The 22105-nt window shown below is 41.0% G+C and overlaps 1 protein-coding gene and 1 pseudogene across 1 annotated transcript; both read left to right on the plus strand.

The window, feature by feature from the left end:
* The first annotated feature begins 367 nt into the window (after positions 1 to 367).
* Positions 368 to 4452, plus strand: LOC110286281 (melanoma-associated antigen B5-like). Its single transcript, XM_021152720.2, has 2 exons — positions 368 to 419; positions 3355 to 4452. Exon 2 carries the CDS (start codon positions 3415 to 3417, stop codon positions 4450 to 4452), a length of 1038 nt encoding a protein of 345 aa, XP_021008379.2. The 5' UTR covers positions 368 to 419; positions 3355 to 3414.
* A 9436-nt stretch (positions 4453 to 13888) lies between these two features.
* LOC110287380 (nuclear transcription factor Y subunit beta pseudogene) lies at positions 13889 to 14605 on the plus strand (annotated as a pseudogene).
* Positions 14606 to 22105: the final 7500 nt, after the last annotated feature.

Below are 22105 nucleotides of genomic sequence, written 5' to 3' on the forward strand. Positions count from 1 at the left end.
AGACAGGAGTCAATACAAAGGCTGAGCTAATTACAGACTTGGGGGGTGGGGGGCTGTGCAGAAACATTCTGAGTTAGCTTGAAGAGGGTGACATCTGGATTGAGAGTTTCAAAAGGCATGATTCTCAGTAAGGTGGTGTGACAGAGAGAATCCACTAAAATCGCTCCAAGGATTAAATGTACAATTGGCGACAAGACTGAGAAACTATACACCCCATGCCACAGGGGGCGCCAGAGAAGCGGGGCTCCAGAGAGGCGGGGCGCCAGAGAGGCGGGGCTTCCAGGTTGCCTCTCTCCAGGGTCCTTTCGTTATCCTTGGAGACAGCGGTTACTTCCTTCTTCACAGTTTGAGGACGGGGAGTGGCTGAGGAGGCTTTCCGTGGCTGGGAGGTCTGTTACTCAACAAAACTAGGAAATAAGGTGAGGAGTTTCACGAGGCTGAGAAACAACCATCTCAGAATAGAGTTTCCCTGCTTTTGAAGCCGTGCCGTTGGTCTCGGCTTCTGTTCTTCGGACTTCCCTTCACCACCAACGGCTCCCTTCTCAGTATAGTCTCACCTCAAAGTTGAAGGCCCTTACACCACTAGGCCCTACCCACAGGCCCCTTGTTGTCAGTCTGAGGTGTACCTCAGAATAAAGCCCTCCATCTCTATCCCTGAGAGCTTCCCTCTCTGTCACCCCTGCCTCCTTTTCCTGTCCCTGCCATCCCTTCCTACGGCATGCCAGTCCCCAGCGCGCATAACTCCCAGGGGACCTTCCAGCTTTCCTCTTAGTCCAGCGCCATTTTAGAAGACAGCCAGTTCTTAAAAGCTATATTGTTGTTCTTAGTCTGTATATGAACCAATGGGAATAACAGTATTCTCACCCTACTGAAAGCCCGGGTTTTATTTTCAGTTTTCTTCTGTTTTGTTTTGTTTTTATGGGGTTTTTGTTTTTGTTTTTTTGTTGTTGTTTTTGTTTGTTTGTTTTTCGAGACAGGGTTTCTCTGTGTAGCCCTGGCTGTCCTGGAACTCACTTTGTAGACCAGGCTGGCTTCGAACTCAGAAATCCACCTGTCTCTGCCTCCCGAGTGCTGGGATTAAAGGCATGTGCCACCACGCCCAGTGGCTGTTTCTTAAGATGGGGACAAAACTGAAAATAAAGCGGGGCGTGGTAGCACATGCCTTTAATCCCAGCACTCGGGAGGCAGAGGCAGGTGGATTTCTGAGTTCGAGGCCAGTCTGGTCTACAGAGTGAGTTCCAGAACAGCCAGGGCTATACAGAGAAACCCTGTTTCGGGGGAAAAACAAAACAAAACAAAACAAAACAAAAAACCAAAAAACAAACAAACAAACAACAAAACAAAACAAAACAAAACAAAATACAGCCAAGGCCCACAAAGTATGTTCTAACTGTCACTGTCTGTCAATCTTAAAGAAGAGGACCTGTCCCCCAGGAAACAGTGCCTCTTTTAATAGCTTTGGCCCAACTCAGTGGAACACCTTCATCTCAAAGCATAGAACATTTTTTCTATTTTAGCCACTGCAGAAAACACTCTTACCAACAGTGACCACCACTTTTTATGTTATTTTTTAATTAATTTATTTTTGAGATTATCATAGCATTCCATCATTTCCCCCTTCTGTTTTTTGTTTTCCAAACATTCCAATGTGCCCACCTTTCTCTCTTTCAAATTCATGGCCTCTTTTTCTTTAATTATTTTATTTTCTTTAATTATTTTGTCGTCGTTGTTGTTGTTGGTGGTGGTGGTGGTAGTATGTGTATTACAAAATACATAAATACAATGTGATTTGTTATATGCATATAATGTTATATGGATGCTTATTTTCAGGGCTAACTGTAGTTCAAATATGACCAGGACGAGAAGAATACCAACAGCTATGGTAATGTGGAAGGAGGAAAGCTTATGAGTTTCCAAACCTAGACAAAAGCTACAGTCAGTGACCATTTTTATCTGTCTTTGTGCAGTTTGAATACTATTTGTCCCTTTCCTGCCACGCACACCCTTTTTCTCGGTCTCTGCTACTCCCTCAAAAGAATTCACACTACACCTCAGGAAGCTGAGCAGTATTCACACTAGTGGAACACCACAGGGGGGGGGGAATCATCTTTAACAATAGCTCACCTCATTTTCAATTTAGAAAAGCCCTGAGAAGAATGGGGAAATTTAAGTATGTGTTCTTTTATGACTTTAGAGGTTCAAAAATGGACCAGTCAATAAAAATGTGGAGCCAGCAAAATTTTAGTAGAAGAAAGAATCCTATACCAACAATAGAAAAATGCAAAAAACCATAAGTGAACATACTCACAAAGACCCCATTTGAGGGTCTGAGAAAGCCAAGTGTGGATGTCCAGTGGACATGTGCTCTCTGTTCCTATATAATTAGAGATGCGAGGCTCTTAACTTGAGGGGAAAGGATCCTCATGCCAGAAAAAGAGGTAATACTATGTTATGTAGAGAATTAAGAGAAAAGCCTGAAGTGAGTGCTTAGAGAATAAGCATCCCAATACAGTCAGGAGGCTCCCAGATTGCTGCTGCCGTCAATATCTTGAGGTACAAGCATGGCTATTGTGCTAACTACTGTAAGAAGGGTCTTAAGAGTAATGAGATCTTTAGAGTGAACAGAAGTTCCATTAGTCAGATAAGTATTCCAAGTATGGACAGAAATCAAGAACTCCATGGGAATGATCAGGGTACTTCTTCCATGCTAGGAGCCTAGATTTTTCTGTGCAGTAGTAATGGGTCAGGCCCTCATTTACTCCCATAGTAATGGGTCAGGCCCTCATTTATTCCCATGCTATGAGGCTGTAGCTGAAATAGTAGAGAGGGATTTTGGTTAGAGAGAATGGCCTAAATATTTCTGCATGACAGTTTAAGTACTATCGTGGGTGTGTGACAGGGAGGGCACAAATATTACTCAAACTTCACAGAGAGATAAAAATGATGGTCAGTGACTGTAGTTTTTTTCTAGGGTTGGAGCCTCATGAGCTTTCTTCCTTCCACATACAACAAAGTATCACAGAGACAGTTGGCAAGTGGTAGAGAACAGAGGCTCAGGATTTCCAAGAATCTGCATGAAGATTGTCATGGGGAACTGAGGTGGTATGCACAACTCTAACAGCAGAAGGCATGAACATCATCCCCCTGCATGCAGCCAAGCCAAGCACAGTTAGGAATGGTAGACTGGGAACTAAGACTTACTCTTCCTTCTTTCTTAGGGAGCAGGCAGTTAAGAATAGAAGGCTAGTAGGTTCCTAAAGAATGTTCTCATAGAAACATGCAGATGCTGACTTAATTAAACACAAGGATTCCCTCTGATAAAACTCTCATATAATTTCATTTTCCCCTCATCAGGTGTCTGCATCACTAGCATCCTACCCATATATCTTGCTATTGTCACTAGCCAGAGTCATCATGCCTCAAGGTCACAAGAGCAAGCTCCATGATCAGGAAAAACAGCTCCACACCCAAGGTGAGGCTCAGGCTTGTGGAGATGATCAGGCAACAGCAGAAAAAGCACCAATGGCAGCTAGAGAATCCTCTGCCGCCTCCCAGAGCCAGCCTAAGGCTAAGTCTTCCAGCCCTCCCAAAGCAAATCAGAATGCAACACTGTCTGCCAAACTTATTCTGAGTAGTTCATCCTCAGAATCAGATGAAGGTTCCTATAAGGAAAGTGATCCAAGTATACAAAAGAAGTACCCTTCTACTTCAGCTCTGCACCAAGATCTAATAGCAAGTAGTGTGGTGATATTGTTACAGTACCTGCTCCACAACTACAATTTGAAGCAGCTCACTACCAAGGAAGAAATGCTGAGGGTTATCACCAAGAAACATGAAAATGACTTTCCTGAGATCCTCCGGAAAGCCTCTGTGAAGCTCGAAGATGCCTTTGCAGTGGAAGTGAGAGAAGTCAACTCCAGTCAGCCCTCATACAACCTTATCAGCAAGCTGAAACTCCCCAACAATGGGAGGATCCGTGCTGGCAAAGGCTTACCCAAGACCGGTTTCCTGATGAGTGTCCTGGGGATCATCTTCATTCATGGCAACTGCGCCAGTGAAGAAGACGTGTGGAAAATCCTGAAGAAGCAGCAGATCTATCCAGGGAAGAAACACCGCATCTTTGGTGAGCCCAGGAAGCTCATGACCCAGTATTTGGTGAAGCTGAAGTACCTGGAGTACCGGCAGGTGGCCAAAAGTGATCCTCCACGCTATGAGTTCCTGTGGGGTCCCCAAGCCCATGCTGAAACAAGCAAGATGAAAGTCCTGGAATATTTGGCCAAGATCAACAAAACAACACCTAGTACCTTCTCGATCCTTTACCAAGAGGCTTTGAAAGATGAGCAAGAACGAGCAAAAGCCAGAGATGAAGATAATACTGATACTGCTGACCAGTCTACTGAAGGTTCCCCAGAAAAATCACCAGCAGCGTCTACCACCCCTGTTGACACTTGAAGTTTTCCTGTCATCAAGAGATTTTCTTGAAAATATAGAACAATCTAAAGAGTTAGTAAGTCAGTATACTGGGAATAGCAGGGGATTATCAACATGGTTAAGCCTAGTTTCCTTTAACTTCTTTCTTTGTTTGGTTTGGTAAAGTTATATGTAATAAATGCAAGGAAATATTTTTCCTGGCTTGTAAAAAATATAGATAAAAGTCAAATGTTTATGAGTTATACTTTGTGTTCATTTACTGATCTGCAACAAATATATATTTAATATAATATCTTTAGAAGTCCATGTAAAAGTGTGGGTTAAAATGGTTTCCTGCATCCAGCCCAGGGTGTGGGCCACAGGGTGAGGCAGAACATGGGAAGTTTGACTGTGTGCACCCACACCATCAATGGGCAGGTGGCTGTGAGAAACCACAGGATCCTGCTCCTGGGATGAGGAGGCACAGTCTGAGGTAACTGGGGAACTGCCAGGAGCCAGCTCATGGGTCCCTGGGCCACATGGAGGCCAGGGATGGCAGGTTCTAACTCTTGTACACAGCAGATGCCACTGAATATCCCAGAAGGGCTGAAAATAGAGTGTGTGTGTGGGGGGGTGCCCCGAGGGCAGGCTCTAGCCTAGGCAAAGGGAAAATGGGAGAGGAAGAGCTCTGGCCAGTTCCTGAGGGGAGGAGGGTGTCCTGGCTTGCTTGGGCAGCTTGGCTTGGTGGAGACCATGGCTGAGAATGCAAAAAGGCCTCCTGCAGGAGATTACACTCTGCTCTTTAGAGGAAGACCTGCTCCACTGTCCAGATGAGAAGAGGCAGTCCATGGTTTTAAGGTGTTTACTGTCATTGTGGAGAGTTGCGATAAGTGAAGCCATACTCCACTTTCTCAGAGGGGGCCTGAGATTAAATACCTTTTGCAGGGTGGAGTGTCTGGGAAGGAGAGCTTAATTGGCTAAGCCCTTCAGGCCTTTAGGTACCTCATTAAAATGGAGTTCTGTCTTGAAGCTGCTTGATCTGTAGTCAAGTTCTCTACCTGTGGAGGGGTTTGGGGAGTTGTCTATGTGACTGATGGCCACAGAATTATGGAGAGCTGAGGCTTGTGTCTGGAGCCTGGTGTCTAGGAGCATGGCAGACAAATGCCTTCTGTCTCTTGCAGTTATCTGCTGGGTCTCCGGGGTTTAAACCTAGCTCTACCAGAAAACAGACTGCCTTTCATGGTCCCACATAAATGTATACTAATATAATATTCCAAAGAACAATAATATAATATACATGCCTCTAATTTTAGACTTTTTGAGCCAAGTTCTGCAGTTGTGCCAGCAGAACTGAATTTTCCCTTTCTGAGTTAATGCAAAGTAAAAAGGGTCTAAGGTTTATGGTGTTTCTTAGAAGAGCAATCAAGCTGAAGTTCACTGAGCAAGGCATGTGGCAAATATGGGAGAGTCTAATTCCCAAGACCGGATGTAATTTTCATCCATTAGTCATATAGGTGTTGGGCTAACTGGACTTTTAAAGTAGTGAATAAATGTCAGGACCTTACATGGTATACCTCGGAGTTTAGGCACAAAATCCTGTATGTCTATGCTAGCAGCTCAGATAAAATATACATTGGGGGGGGGGGTTTGAAGAGATGGCTCAGAGTTTAAGAGCAACGACTGCTCTTCTGAAGGTCCTGAGTTCAAATCCCAGCAACCACATGGTGGCTCCCCTTCCCCTAGGGGCTCTGAGATATATGGGAAAGAGGATGCAAAGGGCCGTGGTGGCACATTTCTTTAATCCCAGCACTTGGGAGGCAGAGGCAGGCAGATTTCTGAGTTCGAGGCCAAAATGAGTTTCAGGACAGCCAGGGACCCTATCTCGAAAAAAAAATAAAAAAAAATAAAAAATAAAAAATAAAGATTGTAAGAGCCAGAAGTGGTAGTTGACTCCAAGGGAACAGTGTTTCAGACACAACTGGAATGATATACATATGAACTCAGAAAGACTGTGGCAGCATGCATAAGACTGTGGGTTCTAGTTTCTCTTCTTCCCTTAGGCTGTACTGGCACTGCTTTATACTAGGCAGGGAAGGATAAATCCAGTCCAGACCATATTGGTTAGCAAGATCCAATCCAGCAGTGAATGCAGGGGTAGGAGCAGTGGGTCTTCTCCAAATTTTTCAGTGTTACAGCTCTTTTAGGCAACATTCAACTAAACAGCTCTCTCAGACAGTATTCAATGGAAAAGCTTGGGCTCTTTACTGGGGTGAACAAAGGCTATATAAACCTTGGAAAGTGGGAAGGGATTCTTCTTAGGATGAAGTTTCATTGCTGAGGCTTAAGGTACTGTCTTTAGGGCCTTATTTGCATGGAGAAGCATTCCAGGAATTTGAACCTGTAATTTCACTTCTGTAACATTCCTTAGGTGGGGGTGGGGGTTGGGCTCCCCAGATAAGGTAGAGAAAAGGAATCCCTGCTGGTAAAGGAAGCCCTCCATTTTGTGCTGAGCTCAGGGGAGATGTCAAGACATGGTGGACTACTACCTTTAAATAGTAGGATTTTTCAACATCTATTGACACCATTTGACACACACTGTGAAAAGAAGATTCTAATTGAAGAGAACATATTAGGTTAACTTGATTTTATTTTCCCAAACATTTATCAAGGGTTATATTTTCTTAAGATAATAATGACTGAAATGAGATAGCTGGTTAGAAGGACAACTTGCAGGCAGTGGAAGGATCTGTGACTCACCACAAATTCTAAGAAGCTGAATTGTAGTCTTCTGAGAGAGTCTACCCCACACTCAAATCAGTGCTGTCACATTGACATTTAACCTGGCTGTACTTGTTAAAAAGAACGTTTGCTCTGTTTACTATATGTCTTAGTCAGGGTTTCTATTCCTGCACAAACATCATGACTAAGAAGCAAGTTGGGGAGGAAAGGGTTTATTCGGCTTACACTTCCACAATGCTGTTCATCACCAAGGAAGTCAGGACTGGAACTCAAGCAGGTCAGGAAGCAGGAGGTGATGCAGAAGCCATGGAGGGATGTTCTTTACTGGCTTGCCTCCCCTGACTTGCTCAGCCTACTCTCTTATAGAACTCAAGACTACCAGCCCAGGGATGGTCCCACCCACAAGGGGCCTTTCTCCCTTGATCACTAATTGAGAAAATGCCTTACAGTTGGATCTCATGGAGGCATTTCCTCAACTGAAGCTCCTTTCTCTGTGATAACTCCAGCTGTGTCAAGTTGACACACAAAGCCAGCTAGTACACTATATTAACATTCAGAACTACTCTTTATGTTCTAATAGCTTTGAGATATGAATATAAGATGCTCTACTACAAGTAGATGTGTCATACAGCAGTCTGCCTCTCTGCTGGGGGTACCCAGATGCCACCAGCACACTGCCTCTGAAAAGGAAGAGCAAAGGCCATAACTGGGTGTCCATAGCTCATGTTTTGCTTTGGGGTGTCAGACACACTACACTGGATGGGGGACAGTGGAGTCTGGAACAAAGGTTGTGGTTTCTGGTCTGGGTGATGCTGGTGTACTACCACCTATAGAGGAAGTCAAGAACAGGGGTCCACCGTCTACAACCCTTGAGGTGTCTATATGCCAAGCAAGAAGGAAGAAAAAGAGTCTGAGACAAAGAGGATGTGGTCTGATTCGAAGCAATTATCAAGTACCTGAGGAGTAGGAGATGAGAAAAGCCTTCTTAGGGAGTCTTAGCTGTGGCTCTTTTAGGAGAAGGCCTTCCCCTTTGTGATCTTTAAAAGACAGCACTCTGAGATGATCCTTGCTTGTTCATATTGCTGTATTGGGGGAGGATATAGGCACATATAATTTACTGGGGGTGAACCAGGAATTATATACTTCTTGGGGGAAGGGTATGAGACTACCTAGGAAGGAAAAGCAATTGGCTAAAGTCTAAGGCTATCTGGATATTTCGTTAGCATCGAAAACTCCAGGTGCTGTGCTACATAACAGACTGTATGTGGTCCTCTCAGTTGGGTGTCATGGTTATGTGTTCCAGAACAGGTACAGAGACAGGTAGGGCACAGCTCTACTCCTGTCATTCTCAAATCTCTGAGATTCTGAGCTCACTCATAAGAGATTACCAGTTTTTCTGCCTATCTGGTAACATGGTCCCACATGCCCTTCATAGATAGATAGATGTGTCAACTGGGACCAATATAATAACAATTACTTTGTTACAAGATCAGACATTGTTTTCCAGCTATGTACTTCAACCAGATAGTACCTACACCAGACTCACTTGTTGAATGCTGAGCTTGCAGTTGTCTTTTTAAGACTGGTATATAGAACAGTGAGATTAGAGCCCTGGTATACATTTTTCTAGTGCATTTTTTCACTCCTACTCTGCCTCCAGTTTATTATTTTTTCTTACTATTCTAAAATGGTTCTCAGACAATAAAATGCCTCTAGTAGTCAAAGTGATGAAAACAAATCTATAAAGAGCAAGTGAATAGATAAGAAGTTAAAATGTAGATATTGGTCTTATGATTCATTTTCCTAGGTACATCATACCTGAAAGGCAACAAAACTCAGGAGCTGGTAGTCTGCCTACCTTCAGGTTTTTGTACTTTAAAGCATCCCAGGGTCTTCCCCAGTATTCACTCCTTCCACCTCTGGAGCCTTATCTGATGTGTAACTCTTTACTGCATCTTTTTCTGGAGGGTATACTCTATTCTCTCTGAAATGGACAGGCTCTGACATATAACCCTGACAGAACACCCCAACTCCAGGGTGCTGTCATCATTATCATGGATGTGTATCAACTTCAAATTCTACCTTAAACAGCATATTAGAAATTGCTTTTCTCGAATAAAAATAGGCAACCCCAGGAGATAGGAGATGGGGGGGACCTCCAGAATGTACCAGAGACCTGGGAGATGGGAGACTCTCAGGACTCAAAGGATGAAATACCCAAAAGAAGGGACAGGGAATTTATAGAGCCTACCTCTAGCAGAAAGACAGAGCATCAAGTGAGGGATGAGGTTACCATCCAACAGTCAAAAACTCTGACCCAGAATTGTTTCTGTCTGAAAGAACTGCAGGGACAAAAATGGAGAAGAGCCTGAGAGAAAGGAGGTCAGGTGACAGGCCCAAACTGGGGTCCGGATCAAGGAGAGGTCCCAAGGCCTGACACTATTACTGAGGCTATGGAGCACTCACAAAAAGGGTCTTATCATGACTGCCCTCTGAAAGACCCACAAAGCAGCTGAAAAGAGTCAGACACAGATATTTACACCCAACCAATGGGCAGAAGCTGCTGACCCCTGTGGTTGAATTAGGGAAAGCTGGAAGAAGCTGAGGCTGAGGGCGACCCAGAAAGAGGACCAGCAGTCTCAATTAACCTGGAACCCTGAGATCTCTCTTAGACACTGGACCACCAACCAGGAAGCATATATCAGCTGATCTGAGACCCCCCAACATATATACAGCAAAGAAATGACTGGTCCATGTTCAGTCAGAGATGATGAACCTAACCCTCAAAAGACTGAAGACCCCAGGGAGTGGCAGGTCTGGTGGGGTTGGTGGGTTGGTGGGAACATCCTCTTGGAGATGGGGAGGTGGCAAGGGGAAGAGGTATGGGATGTGCAACAGTTAGAGGATGGATGTGGAGGAGGATAAAACCTGGAGTGTAAAAAAAGATTTAATAAAATTAAAAAAAAATTAATTATCCCCTTATCCCCCCCTCTCTCAAGTCATTCTTTTCCTTTTCCTTATGACTTTTCAAACATTCTATCTTTACTAGGTAGTTTAAATAGTTCCAAGGTATGTTTCTAAATCTTTAGTTTGTACATTGGTTGTTATGTATTAAGTATAAAGGAACACTTTATATTTGTGAAATAAATTGAGAAGCTTTGTTTTTGACATTTTTTTTGATCCAGACTAGGAGAAATGTTAGCTTTCATGATTCTAACGTGTTTCACTAGTTTTGTTTCATTCCATATACTCCAACTACATGTAGCAAAAGGCATCACTATTGCCTTAAGTAAAAAAATTAAAAACAAGTTTAAATCTTGGTTTTCTTTGTGTTATTGAATGATGTCTTTCATTATAAATAAACGTTACTTGCATTCATGTAGTTTATTTGAGAGTGCTTCTTTAATCTCTCTATACTGCATATTCTGTAGTGACTACAAAAGCATAAACAAACAATAACCAAAACAACAACAACAACAACAACAACAACAAACAGAATAAAACAAAGTAACTAAGATAAATGTGGTATTCAACAAGTTTAAATTAATTCTATGAATCATAGTTAATAGAATGAGACAGAAAACTTTGCTTAAAAAAAGAAGGATTCAGGAGCTAGGCATATGGCTCAGCAGTTAATTCCTAGCATCCATATATAATGGCTGAAAACAACCTGTTGTTAATGGCTTTTAACTGCCATGTCCAGGGAATCTGACAATGTCTTCTGAGACCTGTGGGTATATGCATTTACACAGAGACACATAAATAAAAAATGGACTTCAGAACTAAAGTAAGTACACAGGCTTGAATTATTTTCAGTGTCAAGCCATTTCAAAATTTGTTCCTAATTCCATCAGGGATATTAAAAATAGATTCTGGCCAGGGAAGCAGGTAGGCTAACTGTGGATTTTCACCTCTCTCTCAGCACCTGCAAATCAAATCCCCTAGTCTTATGCCCAGCTGTTCTGCAGCAAAACACCTGCTGTAGGCTCCCTCTCCCCTGTCCCTATCTCCAGTGGATCACACAGATCTTCACCTCCCAACTTCCTTCCCAGTACTCATTGCTTTATTCCAGATTCTAACTCCAACTGGCATTCTCTAGAACCGAAACAGCCACTTTAGCCAGTGAATCAGGTAGGTCCATTTCTGTCCATTCCTCCAAATCCAATTATTCATTCTCATTCGCCTCTGTTGCAAATCTTTTGCTATGACGTCTCCTTGTTATATGACCCTATTTCCATGGAAGTGGGAAGAACCTGCTGGAAAATCCTGCTTTCCTGTCTGCCATGGATACTCTGTCTCTACTTTTACTCCATTACAATTCCATTATGTCAGCTCCCAATATCTAGAAACACATTTTACCTGGAGCTCCCAGTGTCCATAACTGTTACCTACTAAGCAAAACACAGCTATCACTCTGTCCTAAGAACCATAGAGGGCAACTAAGGAACAAAACACCCACGCAACGAAGAAAAGAGCAGATATCAGTACCAAGAAATCCTGCCCCTCTTTCCCCAACCACCCCCCCCCCCCCCCGCCCCGTGCCAATATTCCAAAACCCAGCTTTATAGGCACATGTGTAAAAACACAATAACAGTCAGGACAATATGTCTCCATGAGAGCCCAGCAAACCCTGAGAATTGCAATGAAGCCAAAGCAAAAATAAAATAAATAAATAAAAAGGCCTAAAATGTGCTTTAATGAATCACTTCCAAAAACCAAGAAAGTACAAACAAACCATGAAAGGAAATGAATAAAACAGTTCAAGACATGAAAGTGGAAATAGAATTAATAAAGAAAACCTAAACTGAGAGAAATCTGGAAATGAAAATTTAATAATACAGACATGAATGTCAGAGGCGAGCCTCACTAGCAGAATATAAGAGATGGAAGAGAGAATCTCAGGCATTGAAGAAAAGACATATATTAGCCCTCAATCGAATGTGGGGTTAGTCAAGTTATTTTTCCCCAATTTGTAGGTTGTCTATTTGTCATATTGACTATATCCTTTGCCTTACAGAAGCATTTCAGTTTCATGAGGTCCCATTTATCAATTCTTGATCTTAGAGCCTGAGCCACTGGAGTTCTTTTTATGAAATCCTGCTCCTTTCCACACACCCTATGCCAATGAATTTGAGACTCTTTACCACTTTTTTTTTTTTGATTCAGTGAATTTGGTTTTATGTTGAGGTCCTTGATTGTAGTATGTACTCAGTAATAAGTGGATATTAGCCAAAAAAATGCATAGAATACCTAGGATACAATCCTCAGAATTCAATAAAGTTAACAAGCTGAAGGGCCCAAGTGAGGATGCTTCAATCACATTTGGGAGGGAGAAGAAAGCAATCACTGGAGGCAGAAGGAGGGAGGGAGCTGGGGGTGGGGAAAGGGGTACATGAACAGGTATTAAGGAGAGAGAAAATAGGAGAGAAGCCCCAAGGGCCAGTAGAATGAATGGAAACAGGCAACCTCAGGAGATGTGAGGTGGAGGGACCCTCTAGAATGTATCAGAGACCTGGGAGGTGAGAGACCCTGTGTCAGGACTCAAAGGGAAGGGGGGGGGCTTTAGAGAAAATGCCCAACAGTGGGGAGAGGGAACTTGTAGACTCCACCTCTAGTAGAAAGACAGGACATCAAGTGGAAGGATGGGGTTGCCATTCCACAGTCAAAAACTGACCCAGAATTGTTCCTGTCAAAAAGAACTGCAGGGAGAAAAACAGAGAAGAACCTGAGGGAAAAGAGATCCAGTGACCAGCCCAAATTGAGATCCAGGTCAAGGAAAGGCCCCAAGGCTATGAAGTGCTTACAGACAGAAGCCTATCATGATAGCCCTCCTGGAGGCCCAACAAGAAGTTGGCTGACACAGAAGCAGATACTTACAGCCAACCAATAGGCAGAAAGTAGGGACAGATTTAGGGAAAGGCTGGAAGAAGCTGAGGAGGACAGTGACCCCATAGGAAGACCAGCAGTCTCAACTTACCTGGACCCCTGAGATCTCTCAGACACTGAGCCACAAACCAGGCAGCCTACACCAGCTGATATGAGGTACCCAACACATATAGCAGAAGATTGCCTTGTCTGGCTTCAGTGAGAGAAGTTTTGCCTAATCCTGGAGAGACTTGAGGCTCCAGGGAGTGCGGAGGTCTGAGGGGGCAGTGGGAACATCCTTTTGGAGACATGTGTGGAGGAATACGATATGGAGCTGTGAAAGGGCATACAAGAAAGAGGAGAAATGACTGGACTATGAAAAATAAAATTAATTAAAATAAAAGTAATATTACACAAGCTGAGCAAGCTATCTTTATGTATTAGGACATAATTGTGTGTGTGTGTAAAACAACAAAAAAAGGTCATAAATTTAAATAAAAGCAAGGAGAGATATATTGTAAGGTTTGAAGGGAGAAAAGGGAAAGGATAAATAATTTACCTATTACAAACAAAACAATAAAAAATATAAAAAAGAAAATAGTAACAACAAAAAAGAGTAATGTGAATAGATGAAGGAGATGAAACCGAAGACAATGGCACAGAAAATATTTTCAACAAAATCACAGAGGAAAAATTTCAAAACCTAAAGGAGGAGATGCTTATCAGGGTGCAAGAATGATATAGAGTGAGAGGGAAGCGGCCCACGGCGGAGGGAGGGGAGGCCGAGTCCTGGAAGTGGAGCTCCGTGCTGGGACTGGTTCCTTCGTAGCCATTTTCTGTCCAACCAACCAGCAGCTTGGAGACAGGAGCCAACCAGGGCTGCATTGGAGGTTAAAATTGTACAAGGATCCACCACCTTTTTGACAGGTATTTGAGAATACCACTGATACACAATACAGTAGTTCATGACAATGGATGGCGACAGCTCTACCACAGATGCTTCCCAGCTAGGGATTTCTGCAGACTACATCGGAGGAAGTTATTATGTGATCCAGCCCCATGATGATACTGAGGACAGCATGAATGATCATGAAGATACAAATAGTTTAAAAGAAAGTTTCAGAAAACAAGATATTTATCTTCCAATTGCAAATGTGGCTAGGATAATGAAAAATGCCATACCTCAAACAGGAAAGATCGCAAAAGATGCCAAAGAATGTGTTCAGGAATGTATGAGTGAATTTATAAGCTTCATAACGTCTGAAGCAAGCGAGAGGTGTCATCAGGAGAAGCGGAAGACAATCAATGGGGAGGATATTCTGTTTGCCATGTCCACTCTAGGCTTTGACAGCTACATGGAGCCTCTGAAACTTTACCTTCAGAAGTTCAGAGAGGCCATGAAAGGAGAGAAGGGTATCGGGGGAGCAGTCTCCACTACAGATGGACTAAGCGAAGAGCTCACGGAAGAGGCATTCACTAACCCCAGTTATCAGCTGGCTTAATAACTGCAGTTGGTCAACAGCAAAACGTTATGGTTTACACAACGTCTTACCAACAGATTTCTGGTGTCCAGCAAATTCAGTTTTCATGATCAAAAGGACAGACTGAACCGGGCTTGTGTGGAGAGAGTATGATGGAGTCTGAAGCAGAGGCATGGGAGGAAGTGAGGGTAAAGCTGCCTCCTTGTACTATAAGTAGCTGTAATGTAGCTTCCTGATGCTTGACTAATTGAGGTGTTAATTCTGACTTGAGAATCTTTTTCATGAATGATTTTAAAAGAAAAAAATTGGATTTTAAAGGTATTAAAATATTTTTGTTTTGTACGAGAAAAAAAAAAGAATGATATAGAGCACAGAATATTAGCACCAAATATATTAGAACAGAAAATAAGGTCCCCGTGGCACATAAGCTGCAAGGAGAAAAGACCATATAACATAGAAAGGCAAACCTATCAGAAATACACCTACTTCTCAATGGAGACTCTAAAAGCCAGAAGTACTTGAACAAATGTTCTGTAGACTTTAAGAGACCACAGATGCTAGCCCAAACTACTAAATCCAGCAAAACTTTCAATCACCATAGATGGAGAAAATATGGAATTCCATGATAAAAGCAAATTTAAGCAATTATCATCTATCTACGAGCCCCACCTAAGAATTTCTACATGCAGAAGAATGCAAGGAAATCCATGCTTGTCAAGTTATACAAAACTCGACTCCTAATATATGAAAAACTTCAACATAAAACCAGATACATTGGACTTGAAAGAAGAAAAATGGTGAAATAGCCTTGATCCCATTGACATAGAAGAGAACATTTGGTTCTTAAAGTTTATGCACCATATTTCCTCCTGTGAGCATTTTGTTTCCCCTTCTAAGAAGGACCTAAAGGAAAGGCCATCCAGAGACAGCCCCACCTGGGGATCCATCCCATATACAGTTATCAAACCCAGACTCTATTGTGGATGCCAAGAAGTTCTTGCTGACAGGAGCCTGATATAACTGAATCCTGAGAGGTTCTGCCAGAGCCTGATAAATACAGAGGTGTATGCTCACAGCCAAACATTGGACTAAGCACAGGGTCCCCAGTGGAGGAGGACTGAAGGAGCTAGAGGAACTGGAGCTTCCTATTGCAACCCCATAGGAAGAACAGCAATATCAAACAACCAGACACCCCCTCAGAGCTCTCAGGGACTAAACCACCAACAAAAGAGCACACATGGAGGGACTTGGTTCCAGCTGCATATGTAGCAGAGGATGGCCTTGTTGGGCATCAATGGAAGGAGAAGCCCTTGGTTCTGGGAAGGCTCAGTGCCCCAGTGTAGGCAAATGCAAAGGCAGGAAGAAAAGAGAGGTTGGGTGGGTGGGGGAACACCCTCATAGAAGCAGGGGGAGGGAGATGGGATAGGGAGTTTCAGGGGGAAAGGGATAACATTTGAAATGTAAATAAAGAAAGTATCCAATAAAAATAAGGGAAAAAAGTTTATGCACCAAACACAAGGGGACTCAAGTTTATAAAATAAACAATACTATAGCTAAAATCACATATTGTCTTTACACATGAATAGTGGGGGACTTTAATACCCCACTCTTGCCAATACGCAGGTCATTCAGATAAAAACTAATCAGAAACATGCTGGAGCTAACTGGCTTTATAAAGCAAATGGTCCTAATGAATATTTATGGAACATGTCTCAAAAGATACAAGAAAATTGTAATAAAACACTGCATCCTATCTGACAATTATGAATTAAAACTGGATATCAACAACAAAAAAAACAACAAATAGAATACAAAGTCATGGAAACTAAAAAACTCTCTACTGAATAAAAAAAAAAAAATGGGTCAACACAGAAACAAAGAAATTAAAGACTTTCCAGAATTGAATAACCAAACCATATACCTAAACATATGGGACAAAATGAAGAATCAAATTCATAACCAAAGATGCCTACATTTTTAAAAAGTGGAGAAGGGGAATATATCATACTACTTGCAATTTAACAACTTAACAGAATACCTGAAAGCTCTAGAACAAAAAGAAGAAATCACATCCAAAAGTATTAGATGTTAAGAAATAATCAAAGGGCAATCGGCAGATTCAACTGGAATAACAAAAACCTAGGATAGCAAAAACTCTTCTCAAGGATAAAAGAACCTCTGGTGGAATCACCATGCCCGACCTAAAGCTGTACTAGCGAGCAATTGTGATAAAAAAAAAAAAAAAAAAAACTGCATGGTACTAGTATAGTGACAGACAATTAGACCAATGGAACAGAAATGAAGACCCAGAGATAAACCCACACACCTATGATCACTTCATCTTTGACAAGGGAGCTAAAACCATCCAGTGGAAAAAAGACAGCATTTTCAACAAATGGTGCTGGCAAAACTGGCTGTTATCATGTAGAAGATTGCAAATTGATCCATTTCTATCTCCTTGTACTAAGGTCAAATCTAAGTGGATTAAGGAACTCCACATAAAACCAGAGACACTGAAACTTATAGAGGAGAAAGTAGGGAAAAGCCTCGAAGATATGGGTACAGGGGAAAAATTCCTGAATAGAACAGCAATGGCTTGTGCTGTAAGATCAAGAATCAATAAATGGGACCTCATAAAATTGCAAGCTTCTGCAAGGCAAAAGACACAGTCAATAAGACAAAAAGACCACCAACAGATTGGGAAAGGATCTTTACCTATCCCAAATCGGATAGGGGACTAATATCCAATATATATAAAGAACTCAAGAAGGTGGACTCCAGAAAATCAAGTAACCCCATTAAAAAATGGGGCTCAGAACTGAACAAAGAATTCTCACCTGAGGAATACCGAATGGCAGAGAAGCACCTGAAAAAATGTTCAACATCCTTAATCATCAGGGAAATGCAAATCAAAACAACCCTGAGATTCCACCTCACACCAGTCAGAATGGCTAAGATCAAAAATTCAGGTGACAGCAGATACTGGCGATGATGTGGACAAAGAGGAACATTCCTCCATTGTTGGTGGGATTGCAAGCTTGTACAACCACTCTGGAAATCAGTCTGGTGGTTCTTCAGAAAATTGGACATAGTACTACTGGAGGATCCAGCAACACCTCCACTGAGCATATATCCAGATGTCCCAACTGGTAAGAAGGACACATGCTCCAGTATGTTCATAGTAGCCTTATTTATAATAGCCAGAAACTGGAAAGAACCCAGATGCCCCTCAACAGAGGAATGGATACAGAAAATGTGGTACATTTACACAATGGAGTACTACTCAGCTATTAAAAGGAATGAATTTATGAAATTCCTAGGCAAATGGATGGATCTGGAAAGCATCATCCTGAATGAGGTAACCCAATCTCAAAGGAACTCACACAGTATGTACTCACTGATAAGTGGATATTAGCCCAGAAACTTAGGATACCCAAGATATAAGATACAGTTTGCTAAACGCATGAAACTCAAGAAGAACAAAGACCAAAGTGTGGACACTTTGCCCCTTCTTAGAATTGGGAACAAAACACCCATGGAAGGAGTTACAGAGACAAAATTTGGAGCTGTGACGAAAGGATGGACCATCTAGTGATTGCCACATCCAGGGATCCATCCCATAATCAGCTTCCCAATGCTGACACCATTGCATACACTAGCAAGATTTTGGTGAAAGGACCCAGATATAGCTGTCTCTTGTGAGACTATGCCGGGGCCTAGCAAACACAGAAGGGAATGTTCACAGTCAGCTATTGAATGGATCACAGGGCCCCCAATGGAGGAGCTAGAGAAAGCACCTAAGGAACTAAAGGGAACTGCAACCCTATAGGTGGAACAACAATATGAACTAACCAGTATCCCACAGCTCTTGTCTCTAGCTGCATATGTATCAAAAGATGGCCTAGTCGGCCATCACTGGAAAGAGAGGCCCATTGGACTTGCAAACTTTATATGCCCCAGTATAGGGGAACGCCAGGGCCAAAAACGGGGAGTGGGTGGGTAGGGGAGTGGGGGGGTGGGTATGGGGGACTTTTGGGATAGCATTGGAAATGTAAATGAGGAAAAATACCTAGAAAAAATAAAAAAAAGAAAGAAATAATCAAAGTCAGGACTGAAATCAATAAAATAAAATCCTCAACAGCATAATACAATAAATCAACAATAACAAAAAAACATTGGTTATTTGAGAAAATCAATATGATTGACAAATGCTTATCCAAATTAAATAAAAGGTTGAGAAATCCATTTTAAAAAATAGAAATGAGAAGGGGGACATTGCAATCAACAACAAGGAAATTGAGATAATCATAACTACATACTTAAGAGAAGAAAAAAAAATACTGTACTCACCAAATTGGAGAATATAAAAGAAATGGATAATATCTCAGTAGGTACCACTTTTTAAAGTTAAATCAGGATCAGATAAGCAATTTAAACAGACCTATATAGCTCTTAGTGAAACAGAAGCAGTCATTAAAACCTCCCAACTAAAGAAAGCTCAGGGACAAATGATTTTACACAGAATTCTCTCAAACTTTCAAAGAAGAGTTAATGCAAATCTTTCTTAAGTTACTTCACAAAAGAGAAACAAATGGATCATTGGCCAATTCATTTTACTAGGCCAGTTACTCTTATATCCAAACCACATAAAGACCCTACAAAGTAAAATGATTACAGACCATTTTTCCTTATGAACATAAACGCCAAATAAAATATGCAAACTGAATCCACAAACACATCCCAAAGATCATTCACATGACCAAATAGGCTTTACACCATAGATGCTGGGATACTTCAACATATGTAAATCAATAAATACAATCCACTGAATGTGAAAACTGAAAGAAAAAGCAGTATCTTCTCATTAGATATAGAAAAGGTTTTTTGACAAAAATTCAATACCCCATGTATGATAAAAATCCTGGAGAGAATTGGGACCAGGGATATACATCAGCATAAAAAGGCATAGGCAGCAACAATTTGAATGGAGAGAAACTCAAAGCAATTCCACTAAAATCAGGAACAAAACAAAGTTGTCCACTCAATATAGTACTTGACCTATTAGCTAGAGCAATAGGGCAACTGAAGGAGATCAAGGGGGTACAAATCTGGAAAGGAAAAAGTCAAAGTATCTTATTTGCAGATGGTATGATAGTATACATAAGAGACCCTGAAAATTCCACTATGAAACACTGACAGCTGATAAACACATTCAGCAAAGTAGTTGGATAAAATGTTAACAAGTGAAATTCAGTGTCTCTCTTATATATGAATAACAAACAGGCTGAGAAAACAAAGCAACAACAAGAACAAAAGAAGTGGCACCTTTCATAATAGTCTCAAATAATATAAAATATCCTTGGGTAACTCTAATAAAATAAGGAAAACACTTGTATCAAGACTCTAAGACACTGAAAAAAGAAACTGAAGAAGATAGTAGATAATGGAAAGATCTCCCGTGCTCAGGGGTCAGTAGCATTAATATATAGTAAAGTGGCCATCTACCAAAAGCATTTTAAAGATTCAATGCACTCTCCATCAAAATGCTAACACAATTCTTCACAAATCTCAAATGAATAATTTCTAGCTTCATATGGAAACAAAACTAAAACAAAAAACAAAACAAACATAAGCATAAACGTAAACAAAAGACTAGCTAAAACAATCCAGAATAACAACGCAACTGCTGGAAGTATCCATCATCCCTGACCTCAAATTGTACTATAGAGCTGTTATAATAAAAATAGCATGATATTGGTACAAAACCAGACACATTGATCAATGGAATCCAATTGAAGATTCATACATGTATATATCCACACACCTATGGACACCTATTTTTTTTTTATAAAGAAGCCAGAGGTATACACTAGAAGAAAGCATCTTCAACAAATCGTGCTGGTCTAACTAGATGTCTGCATGTAGAAGAATGAAAATAGATCCATATTTATCACCCTGCACACATTCAAGTACAAATGGATCATAAAACCAGATATACTGAAACTGATAGAAGATAAAGTGGGTTTAAACTTTTTGGCATAGGAAATTACTTTCTGAACAGAACACTATGAACACAAGCACTAAGATCAACATTAATAAATGAGGCACCAGGAAACTGAAAAGCTTCTGCACTACAAAGGGTACCATTATTTGGAAAAAAAAAATAGATGGGAAAAGATTACCAACTATATATCTGATAGAGGGTTAACATCCAAAATATACAAATTACTAAAAAAAAACAAACAAAAAAACCCTTAGATATCAAGAAAACACTTTACAAAATTAAAATGAGGTACAGATATAAAAACAGAATTTTTAAAAATCTACCTGAATGCTAGAATGGTTTATCAGATCCTTTTGCAAATGGTCATAAGCCACCATGTGGTTGATGGGAATTGAACTCAGGATCTCTGAAAGTATAGCCAGTGTTCTTAACCACTAAGCAATCTCATCAGCACCTATAAACAGAGACTTCTTAAACAAGGAAAATTAAATAGTTAAGAAACACTTAAAAATGTTCAAAATCCCTAGCCATCAGAGAAACGCAATCAAGACTATTTGAGATTTTTTTTCTTACACCTGTCAGAATTATTAATCTCAATAAAACAAAAGAACTGACAGCTCATGCTACAAGGATATACAGCAATAGGAACATTCATCCATTGGTGGTGGGAGTGAAAATGTGTACAGCCACTATATAAATCAGTGTGGCTGTCCATTCATCCATCTCAAGATCCAGTTACACCACTCAAAGGACACTTTATCCTACCACAAAGTCACTTGTTCAATCATGTTCATTGTTGCTTTATCATAACAGAAACAAAATGGAAATAATCTAGGTGTCCCTCAATAGAAGAATGGGTGAAGAAAACGCAGTACATATACACAATTAATTATTACTCAGCCATTAAAAAGTGAAATCATGAAGTTGACAGGTATATGTAGATGTTACTTGGTAAGTGTACTCTAACCAAACTATAGATCCACAGAAATTATATATCAAAATGGTTTTGGGAGGGCATATATCTTGTTAGTAAAAGGAAATAGAAAAGATAGTTGTGGATGGATTAGGAAGGCTGGAACTGAAGGATCAAGGGAGAATGAGGAGGAAAAGGAGAGCTGAGGGAAGGATTTTTTGGAAAGACCGTTAAAATTAATTTGAGGCTATTTGAGGGGTAGTACAGAAACCTAATTCATGAGGATCTTCCTAAAATACATACATATATGAAGGCAAATAACGGGGAGACAGAACCCCACTGGCTATCTTTTGTCATCAAATGAAACATTCAGTACTGAGATTGATTTACCATTTATGTGAATTGTTGTCCAACCCAGTCCCATGGGAATCCCCAAATTACATAGGTTGTTGCCAAGACTATAGGTTGCTCTCCACAAACTAACAGCAAGGACACATTTCTAAAGACCTCACTAACATAACCCATTAAACTAAAAAAGTTGAACTTGTGCCTATATAGTGCCTGAAAACGTATGTTCTAACATCTTTGGTACAAGAAATTATTCTGCATTCTACCCAAAAGACAAATGTGAAGACAAATTAAGCCATAAACCCTTTGATCCTCAAAGCTATCCTGCCTGGAAGCAATGTTACT

This window comes from Mus caroli, unplaced genomic scaffold (assembly GCF_978045245.1).
Source record: "Mus caroli unplaced genomic scaffold, Mus_caroli_1 scaffold_5, whole genome shotgun sequence".
NCBI classification, from domain to species: domain Eukaryota; kingdom Metazoa; phylum Chordata; class Mammalia; order Rodentia; family Muridae; genus Mus; species Mus caroli.

Excerpts from the sequence above, each read along its gene's own strand:
- LOC110286281 (XM_021152720.2), top strand. The coding sequence starts at position 3,415 with ATGCCTCAAGGTCACAAGAGCAAGCTCCATGATCAGGAAAAACAGCTC.